This window comes from Ranitomeya variabilis, chromosome 6, assembly GCF_051348905.1.
Source record: "Ranitomeya variabilis isolate aRanVar5 chromosome 6, aRanVar5.hap1, whole genome shotgun sequence".
Taxonomy (NCBI): domain Eukaryota; kingdom Metazoa; phylum Chordata; class Amphibia; order Anura; family Dendrobatidae; genus Ranitomeya; species Ranitomeya variabilis.
Genome location: NC_135237.1, coordinates 11,765,380 through 11,783,347, shown reverse-complemented (window position 1 = coordinate 11,783,347; position 17,968 = coordinate 11,765,380). Strand labels below are relative to the sequence as shown.

General features: G+C 45.7%; 2 protein-coding genes across 2 annotated transcripts in view; one reads left to right on the top strand and one right to left on the bottom strand.

Moving 5' to 3' along the window:
- Positions 1-17,968, bottom strand: part of LOC143781303 (uncharacterized) — a 174,452-nt gene that overhangs the window by 47,831 nt on the left and 108,653 nt on the right. The window lies entirely within an intron of this gene.
- On the top strand, positions 58-16,144 carry LOC143782049 (uncharacterized). Its single transcript, XM_077269147.1, has 5 exons — positions 58-234; positions 5,096-5,294; positions 5,449-5,611; positions 6,400-6,986; positions 15,927-16,144. Exons 1-5 carry the CDS (start codon positions 58-60, stop codon positions 16,142-16,144), a joined length of 1,344 nt encoding a protein of 447 aa, XP_077125262.1.

Genomic DNA, 17,968 nt, shown 5'->3' with positions numbered 1-17,968 from the left:
GGCAGCCATGTTGGATGAGGGAACACTGCCCTAAACCTGCAGCAGTGCTGAGGTAATATGACCCAAGAGACGGCAGCAAAGGAAGAAAACCGCGTCCAAAGTGATCTGGAGGATCAGGAAGGACACAGCACACAGGAGCCGCCAGATCCTCCCACAAGTCACAACATGGCGCATTCAGCACAACAAAGGCGTTCGGCCATGTGCACACGTTCTACAGATCAAAGGTCCAAAAGAGTCAGAACACCCTGCAAATACATAGGACTGCTCCAATCCCCCGTGTATAGATTAGAGAAACATGGAGGAAAAAATCCAAATAATGTAGATTTCTTTAAAATGAAATAATTTATTTCACATTTAAATATTAAAATTGAAACCAGGGAATATCACAAAATAAATGAGGGTCACAGAGACCAGGAATTCTTACTAGTTGGACAGATAATGATCAATGCCACAGAGACCCTCATACATTTTAAATATCCCACCAACAACCCTCCATAGAAAATGCTCAGTGCCCTGTAAAGGCGGCTACTGCCCATGTGTAATGTGCACCATGTTACCACAGAGAGTATTCATCCTGGGGACTCTGCCCTCAGGTACAGGGACCTGCCCCCCGCTGAGGAAGCCATTAGGGCGCTGTCGGGGGACGTGAGGGCAGAGTCACCAGGACTAATACTCTGCGCCTGTCGCTGATTGGTTGCGGCCGGCCGGGCACGACCAATGACCAAAGCGGTGTTTAAATACAACGCCAATATCACAGCTGGACTGCATCTGTCACTGATTGGTCGCAGGATGTCGGGGGTTCGGGGTGCAGGATATAGTACAGCCACATAGTATATATCACAGCCACGTAGTATATAGCACAGCCACGTAGTATATAGCACAGCCACATAGTATATAGCACAGCCACGTAGTATATAGCACAGCCACGTAGTATATAACACAGCCACATAGTATATAGCACAGCCTGTAGTATATAGCACAGCCTGTAGTATATAGCACAGCCACATAGTATATAGCACAGCCACATAGTATATAGCACAGCCACATAGTATATATCACAGCCACGTAGTATATAACACAGCCACATAGTATATAGCACAGCCTGTAGTATATAGCACAGCCTGTAGTATATAGCACAGCCACATAGTATATAGCACAGCCACGTAGTATATAGCACAGCCTGTAGTATATAGCACAGCCTGTAGTATATAGCACAGCCACATAGTATATAGCACAGCCACGTAGTATATAGCACAGCCACATAGTATGTATCACAGCCACGTAGTATATAGGACAGCCACGTAGTATATAGCACAGCCACATAGTATATAACACAGCCACATAGTATATAGCACAGCCTGTAGTATATAGCACAGCCATGTAGTATATAACACAGACACGTAGTATATAGCACAGCCACGTAGTATATAGCACAGCCCGTAGTATATAGCACAACCATGAAAAAAAACAAAAACATAATCCAGTTCCTCCATCATGTTCTCATACACTTTATGCAGTTAATAGCCTCTGTGTCTGTACTGCTACATACTTAGGCTGATAACTGGTTCATGCAGCTTTACATGAACACCCGAGCCTTACACTATGGCTGGTCCAAATAACTAAAGCAATTGTCACCATCCACCTCTCGTGTCTCCCCTTTTCCTTATAGATTGTAAGCTTGCGAGCAGCAGGGCCCTCATTCCTCCTGGTATCTGTTTTGAACTGTGATTTCTGTTATGCTGTAATGTCTATTGTCTGTACAAGTCCCCTCTATAAGTTGTAAAGCGCTGCGGAATATGTTGGCGCTATATAAATAAAATTATTATTATCATTATTATTAAATACATTTGTACAGCTGCAGACACATACTCAGGACTGACGGTGGGATGTCCATGTAAATCAGTCACCCAATGGAGTACTTGGAGAACCTTAGAACTGATTACACAATATTATGGTACTCCTTTGCAAGTACAAACAGATAATGGGTCTCACTTTACAGGACAACAAGCGAAAGACCATGCCTTATAACAAAATATAGAATGGGGGCATCATGAGCCCTATTACCCACAGGTGGCGGGTCTTATTGAAAGCATGAATGGATTATTAGAATCCCGTGCACCTGGAAGGTGGTGAGCTGCCTTTGTTTTCTTGCTGACTTCATGCTATACCTGTTTGTTGTGCTCCCACTTTTTCACTGCTCCATTACATTTAAGACCTTATCATTTGCACCATTGCACTTTACTCTGAACAACTACAGTTTAATTTTCACCGTGTCTGGTGTTTTCTTCATCATGTCGGATTTATCCAGACAAAGGCTGAAAAAAGCAGCTCGGGTATTTTCTGATAAACCTGATGAATGAGACCAATGATTTTTCTGACCTCTCTACCAATTTTAAACAGCTGTAGAAATTAAGGCTGCAGGAAACTAAGGTGTGGTGGGATCTCACTACCTTAGGCTACGTTCACATTTGCGGTGTGCGCCGCAGCGTCGTCGCCGCACCAAAACGCATGCGGCGTGCGGCCCTATCTTTAACATTGGGGCCGCATGGCGCCGCATGTACATGCGTTGTCATGCGTTTTGGTGCGTTGTACGCCGCATGCGGCGTTAGGGCGCACCTGTCAGGGCGCGGCAAACGCAACATGTTGCATTTTTTGGGCGGCGCAGACTTTGGAAAAAACGCATGCGCCGTGTTTGCGTCGTCGATGCGGCTTTTTTCCCATTGACTTGTATTGACAACGCAGACGACGCAAGTACTTGCGTCGTGGTGCGTTGTACGACGCATGCGTTTTCCAATAAAAAATGCAAAACATTGTCTAGACTTTTGTCTAGACAAAAAAAAACCACTATATATATATAAAAAAAAAGGGGTTTGGCATTGTCTTTCACAAGGCTATTCACTACAGACAAGACTGAGAGGAGAATCTGCTTTCCAAACCTGTAAGTATATATTTCTCTTTGCATATTTTTTATTCTGTGTTTTATTTTTTGATTTGGATTTAATTTGTGCAATGTTTGGTCTGTGCTATTGTACGGTTATGGCACTGTGGGTTGTTAGTGAAAAATTGTGTTTTTTAATCTTGTTTTGATGTACTTCTGGCGTTATATGATGGCGTTTATTGTCACCGGCCTTGCTTGGTTTTGGATTGGTTTTATGGATTTGGGGTTGTTCTGGTGTCATGCGGTTGTTCAATGTCTTTAAATTTGGCAGATTTTTATGTTAAATTTCTGGTGCATGTCTTTTTCTGGTTTCTATTGTTGGGGGTATCCGTATGGCATTTTCTTGGCTCATGTCTTGCTGTGTTTTATGCTGTTGGCATTTTTTTTTTCTTTCCTTGAGTGTCTTTTCTTGCTGGTGGGGGGGCTACATTTATGATGTTTCATTTGTATTGTATTGTTCTGTGCTGCTATGACATTCTATTTTCAATTGTATTTTCCCTTTTTTTTTTTTTTTTTTTTTTAACTGATGGTTTTATGTCGTTTTCCCCATGGCTTCCGTATGTATCTCCTTTCTTGAATGTTTCCATTGAGAAGTGTGTAGTATGGCCTCTTTTTTTTTTTTTTTTTTTTTTTTTTTTTTAGTTGGGGGCCTTTTTTAAAAAATTTATTGTGTTTTCTTTTCATTTGGACTATGTTTTATCTTTTGGGTTGCTGTATATTGTAACAGCGGTTGTCCCGTAATGTTTATTGCTTAGTATCTAGAATGTTATTTAGCGCCTTTTTCTGATGTATTTTGGTGGATGTCACCAGATGGTGTTGTTTTGGATTATGTCTTGTTGTAATTGTAAATTATGGCGTTCATTAGTTTGCTTATTTCATTGTGCCTTTTTTTTTTCCAGTAGAAATTTTTAGGTGTCTATTTTTTCTGAATTTTATTTGGTTCTATTCTTGTATTGTTTCTTCTATTGTCTTCTCTTGCAATGTATGGCGTTGTGGTGTCGCTTTTTGAGTTTGCATTGTCCTATCAGTCAACAGTCATTTGTGGTTGTTTTAATGTTTTGGGCCTATTTTATTGTATGTGGCATTGGATGTAATTTTTTGCTCATTTTTTTCATTGCAGAACAAACTTGCAAGAATGCCAAGTTCTTCGGAGCATAGCCAATCGGCGCGGGGGAGTGCGGTGAGTAATTATGTCTAGTTGCTTACAATTCGCTGCCATTTGTAGCATTGACAATAATTTTTGTATACAATTTTTCCAGGCTTCTTCAAGTGAGGGGGAAGACGGTCAGCGGGAGCAGAGAGATCGGGGCCAAGATGTGGCGTCAGGCCGGCGAGTGAGTATTTTTTTTCTTTATTTTTTTTTTTTTCAGTAGCATCCTGCTGTGAGGAACATTACATTTGAGGAGCATCCTGCTTTCACTAGGGATGTTTACTAAGCTTAGGCCCCCGTCACACATAGCGAGATCGCTAGCGAGATCGCTGCTGAGTCACTAGTTTTGTGACGCAACAGCGACCTCAGTAGCGATCTCGCTATGTGTGACACGTACCAGCGATCAGGCCCCTGCTGTGAGATCGCTGGCCGTGTTGGAATGGCCTGGGCCGTTTTTTGGTCGTTGAGGTCCCGCTGACATCGCTGAATCGGTGTGTGTGACACCGATCCAGCGATGTCTTCACTGGTAACCAGGGTAAACATCGGGTTACTAAGCGCAGGGCTGCGCTTAGTAACCCGATGTTTACCCTGGTTACCCGGATGCTGCAGGGGGACTTCGGCATCGTTGAAGACAGTTTCAACGATGCTGAATTCGGTCCCCTGATCGTTGGTCGCTGGAGAGAGCGGTCTGTGTGACAGCTCCCCAGCAACCACACAACGACTTAACAACGATCACGGCCAGGCAGTATCGCTATTCGTGATCGTTGGTAAATCGCTATGTGAGACGGGGCCTTTGTACATTATAGATTTTCAGGGCAGCAAGTATTGGGGGAAGGTAAAATAAAGTTGAACTCCCTGCACACAAACATTCCAAAACACAGGTGTAGAAAACATCAATATACATACATCAAATGGCAAAGGATAGGGCAAAGGTACCTATCATTCCAGGTACTGGTGGTTGTTATTATTTGCATATTTTTAACCTATTTGTTTTCTAATTTTTCTAGGTTTCACAACGGGACCAAGGAGATACTGGAATTGATGTTGACCTCCTGATCTCCAGCATCCAGGAGCGTGGCCCGTTGTGGGACAGCCGTGACCCTCGGCACATGGACCAGGTGGTGTCGAGGCGTTTGTGGGCAGAGGTGGCAAAGTCGCTGTGGGATGGCTTTGACAGTGCCTCAGCGAAGGCCAAAGGCAACTTTAGTGAGTATTGCAGATACGCTGCTATGACCCATCTTGCCAGGATAAACACAACCGTGTGTGATGCGATCAACGCCTAAACTTTGCATCGCTCACGGTTGTTTTATCCTTTTAAAATGCTAAATATGTAACCATTTTTTTGTCTTTACATTCACAGTGAAAAAGTTGAGGACCAGATGGCGATCCATGAAGGACCGTTTCAATAAGGGGATCCGTGCTGCGGAGGAGCAAGCTCGGAGTGGTGCTGCTGCGTCCAAGTCGGTGCCGTACAAATACAACAGGGCCCTCCAGTTCCTAAGACCGGTCCTTACCCGCCGACAGTAAGTATTTTGGCCACATAACATATTGCACAGCCACATTGTACATTGCCCAGACACATAGCATATTGCACAGCCACATAGTACATTGCCCAGCCACGTACATTGTGCATCCACATAGTAGATTGCCAGGCCACTATATCGCAGCCACATAGTACACGTTCTAGCTACATATACACATAGTATATTTCCAAAGGAACATAGTGTATTGGCCATCCATGTAGTCATTGTAGCATTTTGGCCATCCTTTTACCCTAGTGGAATGGTATATAGCCCATTAGTAATTTTTTGGTTAGGCGTGAGTCATTGTAGTCCATGACAGGTTACGTTCTGAGTCAGGGTAGTTCTGATCGCATGAATAATGATGACGTCTGGATCACATGATCCTAACGTCATGGCCGTTCCTGCGATCAGATCAGCAAAGTGTATTTATTTATTTTTTTTTTATAAATGTTTTTTTTTACTTTAAATTTTTTACTAATTTTGCGGCATAGGCAGCATCAAGAAAGATTTTTTTTTTTTAAATGTTTTAAAACGATGACAGAGGTATGCATTGACTTTTGCAGCGGGAATGACCAGTCATTTTCTACCGTAGGTATGTCCATGATTGTTATCGTCAGCCCTAATGGTCAGCTGGCGGTAACAATCAGCAATTTATTATAGGCAACACAGACTGAGAGACAGGGGATTGTAATGTATTGATGTGTCATGTAATGTTAATTTTTTAACAGGAGTTGGCGTATGTGATAGGTTATTAATTGAAGACTAATTTTTTCCTTATCTTTTCACAGGACACACAGCAGCACCCTCCAGCGAGCTCCCCCCTGTGAAGCGGAACTTCATGGATCGCCATCTGACCCGTCACAGCCCTCCCACAGCGACAGCAGGCTTGCACCACCATCATCTGGAGAACCGGCTGCCGGTACATCAGGTTTTCCCCTGCCCGAGGCCTCTGGCGCACCTTCGTTCGGGAATTCCCGACAGTGCCAGCGGGCCTCGGACAGGTCAGTCATGCCCGAATTTTTGCACTTGGGCACGGTGTTCCAGAACGGTTTCAAGGCGTTGAGCGATAAAATGTCCAGTATGGAACGGCGCCTTGAAATCCTGGAAGCCGAGCTCTCAAATCCGGCAAAGCATTTTTTAAGCACAATTGCTAAAGGCATGGTGGAAAACCTTACGCCGGAACTCCAGATTTCGGTGATGCAGGACTGCAACAATTCCTACGTGAGGGCTCTGCAGCAGTCTCGGCGCATGCAGTCAGCGACACTGCCAGTAGTACCGTCGCTGGCTAGCATGACTCCGACTACTGCTGCAGAGCCACTCCAGCCAACCCACCCTGGTCCAAGTGCCGAGCGACGCCACCACAGGCACCATAGCAGTGTGCCTCCTGCTCCTGCCAGGCCCTCATCCTCCCGCAGCCATCATTCTAGGGGAGATCGGGGAAAGAAAAGAAAAAAACACAGAAGCAAGAGAACACGCACTGAGGCTCTGGCTGCTCCAGTACAAACAACAAGTAGACGTAGGGGCTCTAGCCGCAGTAGGAGCAGCCAGAGCCAACCAAGAACCTCACAAAGGCTCGTGTTGCCTCCTCCCTCCCCTGCAGAGGTGGCGGTTTGCTCCCCATTAGACCTGCCATCCAGCCTCCTGGACTATAATAGGTCAACATCCTCCTCCTCCTCGTCGTCGTCATCATCCTCATTTTCCGCTCCCCATTCCGAAAAAGATACATACCATTCCCCCTTTGTGGCACACGTTGATACCCCCTAAGTTTATTTCCCCTTTTTTTTTTTCTGTTTCCCCCCAATAAAAAATTTTGGTTGTAATACAATATTTGCTCTTATTTACCTGTATACTTCTCAGCAAGTCACACCGTGCGCCGTCTACACATATTTTGTGCTTCAAACAACTCATATATGCAATGTCAGACACTATTTTTACCATTTTTATTTTGCCTTTTTTGGTGTGTCTCTCATTGCTGTATGAGGTGTTTACAAACAATAAAGTGTATGAGGTGTTTTCAATCACTAAGGGTATGTGTCCACGCTCAGGATTGCATGAGGATTTGGTCATGATTTTACATAAGTATTTGTAACCCAAAACCAGGAGTGGGTGATAAATACAGAAGTGGAGCTTATGTTTCTATTCTACTTTGCCTCTAATTGTTCCACTCCTGGTTTTGTATTACAAATACTGAAGAAAAATCGTGACAAAATCATCATGCAATCCTGAACGTGGACACATACCGTAAAGGTACCTTCACACTTAACAATGCTGCAGCGAAACATACAATGATGCAGATCACTGCAGCATCGCTATTTGGTCGCTGGAGAGCTGTCTGTGTGACAGCTCTCCAGCGACCAACGATGCCGAGGTCCCCGGGTAACCAGGGTAAACATCAGGTTGTTAAGCGCAGGCCGCCGCGCTTCCGATGATTACCCTGGTTACCAGTGTTAAATGTAAATAAAACAACAGTACATACACTCAGAATTGCGTCCCCCGGCGTCCGCTTCCCTGCCCTGACTGAGTGACGGCCCTAACAGCAGAGCGGTCACATCACCGCTGTGCTGTGCATTCACTTTCCGGCCGGCGCTCAGTCAGTGCAGGAAGCATACGCCGGGGGACGCGAAGATGAGTATATGTCCTGTTTTTTTTTAAAACTTTCACACTGGGAAACAGGGTAAATATCAGTTTACTATGCGCCGCCCTACGCTTAGTAACCCGATATTTACCCTGATTACCATTGTAAAACATCGCTGGTATCGTTGATTTTGCTGTCAAACACAACGATACACGGCGATCTGACAAACAAATAAATATGTTATATGGTATGGTATAAATTTTGTCTTTGAAGCAGGGTAGAAAACTTAAGAAAATTTTTTTATTAAAACACAACATTTTAAAAACAAAGGGTTCCAAGTTTTTTAGATAAGGCACATTACATTGGTGAACTATTTTTAGCATAGTCACACCAGAATACAGTCCAACAGTTTACTACACCATTGTATCTTGCCATGACAGACGGCCAACATCTGACACAAAATAGGCCGCAAAACGATCCCTCATCTGCGCAATTTCCACACTTGTCCTCAGAGGATGATCATGGAAATTGGGCAATGGGTTGGCTATGGTTTCATCGAGATCAACGTTCAGTCTCTCTTTGGCCAGAATAAAATTGTGGAGAACCACACACGCCTTCACCACCTCATCCACTGTCTCAGTTTTCAGATTAATGGCGGATCCTAATATCCGCCATTTTGAGACAAGGATGCCAAAGGCGCACTCCACAGTCCTTCTGGCCCTGGACAGTCTGTAATTGAACACCCTTTTCCAGTCCACCACCTGACAGCACCATTAGAGGACGTCCTTCTTATCCGCAGTGGGACAGGAACCACAAGTTAAAAGGACCCTCCCCACTCCACCCACCAGTGTTTTTCCTGTCCCACTGCGGATAGGAACTGCAAGACGTAGCCTCAGACGGTGCTGTGCAGATGGTGGGGATCAGGGGGCCCAGCCTTTCCCTTCCCCGCCGCAAGATATCTGCGGCTGATACCTGCGATGGGGGGTCCCTCAGCCTCCCCCAGTGTAGCGCTGCTCCTGGGGCCAAGGTCCGTTTCTCCTTGCTGGGGCTCTCGGCCCGGGCGCTGTCTGCTGCAGCGGCGGCTGTTCCCGCATGCGGCCGCAGCCGTTTCGGCGGGGGCTCTCTGTGCAGCAGCCGCTGCCGGCTCCAGGACACGCGGCCGCGTCACTTCCGGTCGGCGGCCGCGTCACTTCCGGTCGCGGCAAGCATCGGACCGGAGGACGCTAGCGGCAGCGCCGGCCTTCAGGAAGGCCTTTTCTCAGCATGGTCGACCGCGCGGGGCGCGGTAAGGAGGCAGGATCAACCAGGTAAAACCTATATAAGCATACAATGGGGGTCGTTGTTCCGCCGGCTATCCTGACAAAAGGTGCACACGGCTGTATTGTAATATTATCCTCATCATGGAGGACACTACCAGACCTGAGGGGACTGACCAGCTTCAGGGGCACGTGAGTAGGCTATGTAAAGCCATACCACAAAGCCCACCCCTCCCCCCCCCCCCCCCCGCTTCCCTACTTACGGTGCCACGTATGTCTATTTACCCTAGGCTGAGCCTCCCATCCCCACAACTGAAAGGAAAAAATCGGGGAAGAATAAATGCCCGATTTGTGCCACTAAGTTTCCAGAAAATTGGCGGAAACCATTGTGCAGATCGTGCACATCCAAAATTGTGGGTGATGAGCAGACGGCACTACTATCCAGCATGAGGACCATGATTCGACAGGAGGTTCAGGCTTCTATCTCAGGCTTGAATCTTCCCCAGACTCAGTCAGAACCACAGACTTCACGGAAGAGGCCAAGGGAGTCTAGCCCTTCTTCCGAGGGTGAGGTTTCGGAGGATTCTGACCAGGAAAGAGACGGATCTGTGGGCAAAGGGAAGAGATATCTCTTCGCCGCAGCAGACACAGATGAACTTCTTTATGCTGTACGTAACACCATGCAGCTACAAGATACACCAGAGGAAACCTCGATCCAGGACGAGATGTTTGGCGGATTACATGCCCAGGTGACAAAAGTCTTCCCCGTCAACAACCACATCCGTTCCATGATCCTGGAAGAGTGGCAGGAAGCGGAGAAGAAGCTAGTGATTCCCAGGGACTTTAGACTTCGTCTGCCCTACAACCCTGAGGACATTAAAGTTTGGGATGAAGTTCCCAAGATCGATGTCCCACTAGCAAAGGTGGCGAAGAAGACCTCAATTCCATTTGAGGACTCTTCCGCGTTAAAGGATCCTATGGATCGTAAAGCGGATGGTTTGCTAAGGAGAACTTGGGAGTCCTCCGCGGCAATAATACGGGCCAATATAGCGGCAACTTCCGTAGCCCGGTCAATGCACTTATGGATTGACGACTTAGAGGATCACCTCAAAGCCAAGACTTCTAGAGAGGTTATCCTTAAATCATTGCCTTTGCTCAAACTCGCAACAGGCTTTATGGCGGACGCTTCTGCCGAATCTGTACGGTTTGCGGCTAGAAGCGAATCCCTGTCTAATGCGGCCAGAAGAGCCATATGGCTAAAGACCTGGTCGGGGGATCTCCAGTCAAAAAATAAATTGTGTGGAATCCCATTCTCAGGAAATAAAGTATTTGGGCCGATTCTAGACGATATTCTAGAAAAAGCCTCAGATAAAAAGAAGGGTTTTCCTGAGGAGAATACCAAAAAATATCAACCCTTTCGTAGGTCCCGACCTGGTCAGAGGACAAACTACAAGGGGAAAGGGAAGACTGGGAGGTGGTCTTATCCCAAGGGTGGAAAGGGTAGAGACTCCATCTTCCCTAGTGCAGGCACACCAAAGTCAAATAAATGACATAAAGGTGGGAGGTCGATTACAGAAATTTCTAGGGGGTTGGCAGAAGGTATCCCAGAATCCTTGGATTCTACAAGTAGTTGCACAGGGATACAAATTAGAGTTCTCCAGCAGTCCCCCAGAAAGATTTGTAGTGACCCGACCTTGCCCGCTCTCCGACTCCTCCATGTGGACAAACATTCAGGAGCTGTTAGAATTAGAAGCGATTGTGCCAGTTCCCATCTCAGAAAGAGGCAGAGGCCATTATTCCCATTTGTTTTCAATAAAGAAACCATCCGGAGACTCCCGGACGATTATAAATTTAAAACCATTAAACAAATGGGTCCGGTACAAAAGATTCCGGATGGAATCTATAAGATCCACGACGCCTCTAATAGACAAAGACATGGTAATGTGTACCCTAGACCTAAGCAACGCATACTATCATGTCCCGATACACCTCTCCTACCAAAAGTTCCTGAGGTTCGCCATAATGAACAGGGGGATTGTACATCACTTCCAGTTCAGATGTCTCCCCTTCGGGCTTGCTTCAGCGCCCAGGATCTTTACCAAGCTGATGTCGGAAGTTGTGGCCTATCTAAGGAATCAGAATGTGACCATAGTCCCATACCTGGACGACTTCCTGATAATGGCGAAATCACAGAAACTCCTCAAGATAGACTGCACGTTCACTCTTTCCATCCTACAGGAGCTGGGGTGGATCGTGAACTGGAAAAAGTCCTGCCTGGTCCCAAATTCCAGAATAAAATTTTTGGGAGTGATCTTAGATTCCAATCTAAGAACATCTTTTTTACCAGAAGACAGACAAGAGACCTTGATCAGGCACATCCACCATTTCAGAAGAAGTACCCCCTCCATAAGAGAGGCAATGAGGATACTCGGTTTCATGACAGCATGCATACCCTGTGTGAGATGGAGCCAATTCCACTCGCGGAAGTTGCAAAGAGAAGTCCTAGGATCTTGGAACAGAAAACAAAGTTCCCTAGACAGGAAGATGCTTGTGTCTCCTTCGGTAAAGAAATCCCTAACCTGGTGGACCACACCAGCGAACCTGAGAGAGGGAGTTCCATGGATACTCGATCCCTGTGTTACGGTTACCACAGACGCCAGTCAATACGGATGGGGCGGTCATATAGGGAGAACATACTACCAGGGAGAATGGACTCCTCAAATTGCCGCAAGATCGTCGAATTTCAGAGAGCTGTACGCGATCTGGAAAGTGTTGTGCCAGGCCCAGTCATTGGTCCGAGACAAACACGTGAGAATACTGTCCGACAATGTCACAGCAGTGGCATTTCTGAGACACCAGGGAGGTCCGAGACATCCACCACTGCAACACTTAGCAGACCAGATTTTCAGGTGGGCAGAAAGATCTGTCAAATCCATCTCGGCAGTTCACCTGGAAGGTGCCAAGAATCAGGTTGCAGATTTCCTGAGCCGAAAGTCGGTACATCCCGGAGAATGGGAATTGAACCCGGAAGTATTCAGCAGTCTGTGCCAGAAATGGGGAACGCCTCAGGTGGACCTCTTTGCCACCAGGTCAAACACAAAGGCCAGAGCATTTTTTTCTCTGAATCCTCTAGATGGAGCCACAGGAGTAGACGCCTTGTCTCAGTATTGGGGAGAAGGTCTCCTATACGCTTTTCCGCCTCTTCCTCTGATACCGAAGACACTCAGGAAGATACGAGACGAAAGAGCAACCGTAATCCTGGTGGTTCCTTTCTGGCCGAAAAGGAGCTGGTTTTCTCTATTGTCCAGGATGTCAACAGAAGAACCAGTCTTTCTACCGAACAGGCAGGACCTTCTACTTCAAGGTCCAGTATTCCACAAGAATCCAGACTCTTTTCACCTATCTGCTTGGATCCTGAACGACAAACCCTAAGATCTAGAGGCCTGTCAGAAGATGTCATTACCACACTCCAGGCAAGCAGAAAGCCGGTGACTTCGGCGATTTACAACAAGATCTGGAAGCGGTATTGTTCCTTTCTGGGAGAAGGTCATGTGGATACTTCAAAACCAGATATCCCCAAAATCCTCGATTTCCTGCAACTCGGATTTGACAAGGGCCTTCGGCCTAGCACTCTAAAAGTACAGATTGCAGCACTTAGTGTATTTTTTGATACATCACTAGCCTCCCATCCCTGGATAGCCAGATTTTCCAGGGCCACACAGAGAATGAGGCCACTTGTGAGGAAATCAACTCCTCCTTGGGACCTAAACTTGGTCCTTAACACTTTGTGTAAAACCCCTTACTTACTGTCAGAAGATATGGACATAGCCAATCTCTCCTTTAAAACCGCCTTCCTGATTGCCATCACATCGGCTAAAAGGCTAGGGGAGATGCAGGCTCTTTCTATCCAGAACCCATATCTTCAAATCTTTGACGACAGAATAGTCTTCAAACATAACCCAGCTTTCCTCCCCAAAGTAGTATCATCTACCAATATCAATCAGGAGATAATCCTTCCTTCTTTCTGCCAACACCCTAAAAACGCAAAAGAAGGGGTCTACCATAACCTTGACGTTAGGGAGACTGTTCTAAAATACCTGGGGGCGACAAAAAGCTGGAGACGGGACACTAACTTATTTATTCAATACGGTGGTCCAAATAGGGGTTGCAAGGCAGCAAAATCAACCATTGCTAGGTGGATTATAAACATGATTAGCCTAGCATATACAAACCAAGGGAAAGATCCCCCGGACACTCTTAGGGCCCACTCAACACGAGCCATTTCTACATCATGGGCAGAGAAGGGGGGGTGCCTCAGCTGAGCAAATCTGTAGGGCGGCGACTTGGACTAGTCTTTCTACCTTTGCTAGACACTATAAATTAGATGTCGTATCAGACCAATTAGCCTTTGGTAGAAAAGTCTTACATGCAGTAGTCCCACCCTAGTTAACATCCTTTGGTATTCTCCAATGGTGCTGTCAGGTGGTGGACTGGAAAACGGTAATTAGTTCTTACCGGTAATTGTATTTCCAGGAATCCACCTGACAGCACTACTAGTTCCCTCCCACTGCAAACTTTTACTACTGACTAATGTGATGTAACATTGGTGTGTAATTGTAAATAAACTCTCTTTTTTGCATCCATCCAGATGTGGTACTTAGAAAATCACTGGTGGGTGGAGTGGGGAGGGTCCTTTTAACTTGTGGTTCCTGTCCCACTGCGGATAAGAAGGACGTCCTCTAATAGTGCTGTCAGGTGGATTCCTGGAAATACAATTACTGGTAAGAACTAATTACCGTTTTCGTATGGTCCAAGCCCCGACTGGAGTAGGGTTTCAATAGGTTGGCAGACATTTGGAATGCCTCATCCCCAACCACAACAAATGGCATCGCAGGGCCTTCGGTGTGGGGAAGAGGTCGTGGCTGGGGGAAATTGAAATTGTTGCCATATAATTTTTGGCCCATATCCGACTCTTTGAATGTGCGCGAGTCATTTGAACGGCCAAACGCACCAATGTCGACTGCGAGAAAACGGCAGTCCGCACCGGCAATTGCCATCAGCACAGTGGAAAAATATTTTTTGTAGTTGTAGAAAAGGGATCCACTTTTCCCTGGCTTGGTAATCCGTATGTGCTTGCCATCCACCGCGCCAATACAGTTTGGAAACGAACACACTTCCTCAAATTTCTCGGCGTTGGCCAACCAGATATCGCTTGTAGGGACGGGTAAAAATTCTTCACGGAGATTATCCCACAAAGCGCGGCAGGTCTCAGCAATAATTCCGGAGAGAGTGGAGACTCCAATCCGGAACTGAAATTGAAGGGATCGCAAGGTCTCTCCGGTAGCCAGGAAACTGCCAAGAAGATAAAGAAATTACATTAGTACATTGCAATTTATAAAAGTACATTGACCATACCACCCCCAACAAAAATTAAGAAAAAAAAAAAAAAAAAAAGGGAAGATGTGAACGTAGCCGAACATATCTCAGTCATTCAAACAGCTACGTACCGTAGAGTCACCAGCAGCCGCTCCTCTGCGGATATAGCTCTCCGGAGCTGAGTATCCTGCCTGCTAATGGCTCCTTCCACCTGACGCAGAAGATACCGGAAGCTCTCCTGAGACATCCTGGTGTACTCGAAATATTTCTCCAGGTTCTCATTCAGTTCGCCAAACAAGCTATGGTATGCTCCACGGCTCTCCCGGACTTCCAAGATAGGGTGTATCCAAAATCGGCGATGAATCCATCTCCGTTTTTCTCTTTCATGAGCACAGGCGACAGCATAGGCATGAGCCAAGGCAAATTCCATCTCCATATCCATGACGATACTGTCCATGGGACGCTCCATCATGAATACCAGCAAAATGGGAGGAATTCATGTCTGCCATGGTATATATACACAATTACATAAACACCAACCCTCTTCTAGCCATTGGTGGCCCTTATCTATTGTGTAGACACTTTTTTTTGTGGGTGGGATGAAGAATGACTCACTGCACAAAAAAACGCATGCGGCGCAAAACGCTGCGTTTTTTGTTGAAAACGCAACTGCGTTTACAAAAAACGCTGCGTTTTGCGCCGCATGCGTTGAAAGCATGCGGCGCAAAACGCAGCGTTGTGCATGCGTTTTGCTGCGTTTTTGTTTGCGTTGTGCGTTGCGGCGACGACGCTGCGGCGCACACCGCAAATGTGAACGTAGCCTTACAAAGTTATGTTTCCAAAAGAATGATATCAAGAGGTCTGAGAATAAAGAAAAAATCCACCACTACTTTCTGTACTGAATTCACACCAGATTGGAACAATTTATTAAGTGACTGTTCATTAAATCTTATGCGTTTAATTATACGCTGAACAACCACAAGGATGCTGCTGAATATGAGGAATTTTTCAAAAAAATGCATAATTTGGTGTTCACATTGGAGGAGGAAATTATTCAAAGAAAAAAACGTAAATTTCAGAGAGAACTGAATGATTACTCTTCCAACAGGATTTAGGATTGGCAATATTAGAACTCCGAAGTCTATTCTGAGACATGGTGAGAAAAATGCCAGGAAGACACAGGTCAGCTTCAATTCGTCCAACTATGAGTCGTCTGACAATTTCAGTGCTTCTGATTCTTCAGACATTCTTCTAACAGACCACACAGGCTGTCAAAAAACGCACAAGGCGCAGCGGCCGCAAGCACAGAAAGACACTTTGGCATGACAACGCGCCTCAAGAAAACCTTCTCAATGAATTAATTCCTGACAATGTTCTGAATTTATCTTCAAGAAATGTATCAGCTGAACATTTAAGTGTTATCACATGGTTTGAATTTTGCTGTGGACCAGGATTTTGATTTATTTTCCACTATTCTTGATGTAAATAAATTCATGCGTGATTTGACAGTGAAAAGACATTTTTTTGAAGATTTTTCCAATTCAGTGTATACCTCTGATATGGTTACTAATGAATTTCATGGGTTGGATTTTCAGGAACAATATTCGGTATTAACGCTTCAAGAACTCAGTTCACAAACCAACATGTCAAGTGACTCAGTCAGTCCAGAAGCTTCAAAGTGAGAAATCCATCATTTTATCCGATTCAATCTCGACCTGATTGTATGGACAGATTTCAGGAGGTTATAGAGCGTGAATTGAAACTGCTTAAAAACAACACAAGAAGAAATTCTAATAAAAATAATTTGTCAAAAAAACATCAAAATGCCATTTCAGAATTGAAAAAAATGACGGACATAATAATCAAAATGTCTGACAAGGGCGGAGTGATAGTTATCATGAACTCTGAGGATCATAGAGGTGCAATGGAGAAATTGTTGGGGGATAATCTCACATATAAAAAAACTACAAGAGGATCCAACAGTGCAATATAAACTAGAAACTGATATATATAACCCTGTATGTAAGCCCTTCTCATGTGCAGCACCATGGAATTAATGGTGCTATAGAAATAAATAATAGTAGAAACTGATAGAATTATCCAGGATGGACCGAGTTTGGGGGTTTTGTCAAAAAAACAGGCAGAATTTCTGCAAGTTGATTATCCTATTTTGCCCATTTTGCATGGTTTGCCAAAGATACACAAACCTGGATCGTTTCCATCTCTGAGACCCATAGTCTCGAGAATAGGGGCTGCAAATGAACACTTATGTGAATGGCTTGACTCATTGCTTCAGCCATTAGTTCGACGTACCCCGGGATATATTAAAGATTCCAGGGACATTCTCAGTGTTCTATCAAACAGAAAGTGGTCATCAACTTATACCTGGCTAAGTGTGGATGTTATATCATTATCAGTAGCGTAGCTACTGGGGGGGCAGAGGGGGCCATTGCCCCGGGCCCAGTCACCTGAAGGGGCCCACCGGGAGATCCACTGCGGAGTCTGAGGTGTCAGGGAGAGAGCAGCACAATGCCGGCTGCAGAGCCTCCCTCCGTGCAGAGTGCAATGTGGTCTCACCAGAGGAGTCTCTTCCTGGCTGGCAGCAGCAGCTGCAGTTCCTTTCTGGCTGTGCAGTCAGTGTGCACGCTAGGTTTGGCTGAGGCACGCTGGGTCCTAGTGCCCTCCTTGCATCTTAGTGATGGGCAGTCCGGCTCTTTTTGGTGATCCGGCTCTCATGGCTCCGCTCACCAAAAAGAGCCGGCTCTTTCGGCTCCTGAGCCGACTCTTTTAGTATCCTATTAAATCCCTATTGAATATATGTTCATGCGTCCGAAACTCCGCCCACCTACTTCAGAAACTCCGCCCACTTCTTAGAGAGCCAATTAAATTGAAGAGTGGGAGGGGTTTGCTCAGGTGGGCGGAGTTACGCCTCCCAAAGTCCGGGATTTTACACCCAGTGAGAGCCATTCAGGGATTTTAGTGGCTCTCACTGGTGTGCCGGCTCCCATCGTTCACAGCAGGGAGCCGGCTCTTTGTGTCGGCTCGTTCGCGAACGACACATCACTATTGCATCTATCTGGACACTTCCTGGTTCTCCTCACTGTCTGCCTGAAAACTTCATCAGTAAGTGGGGATAGAATTTATTAGAGT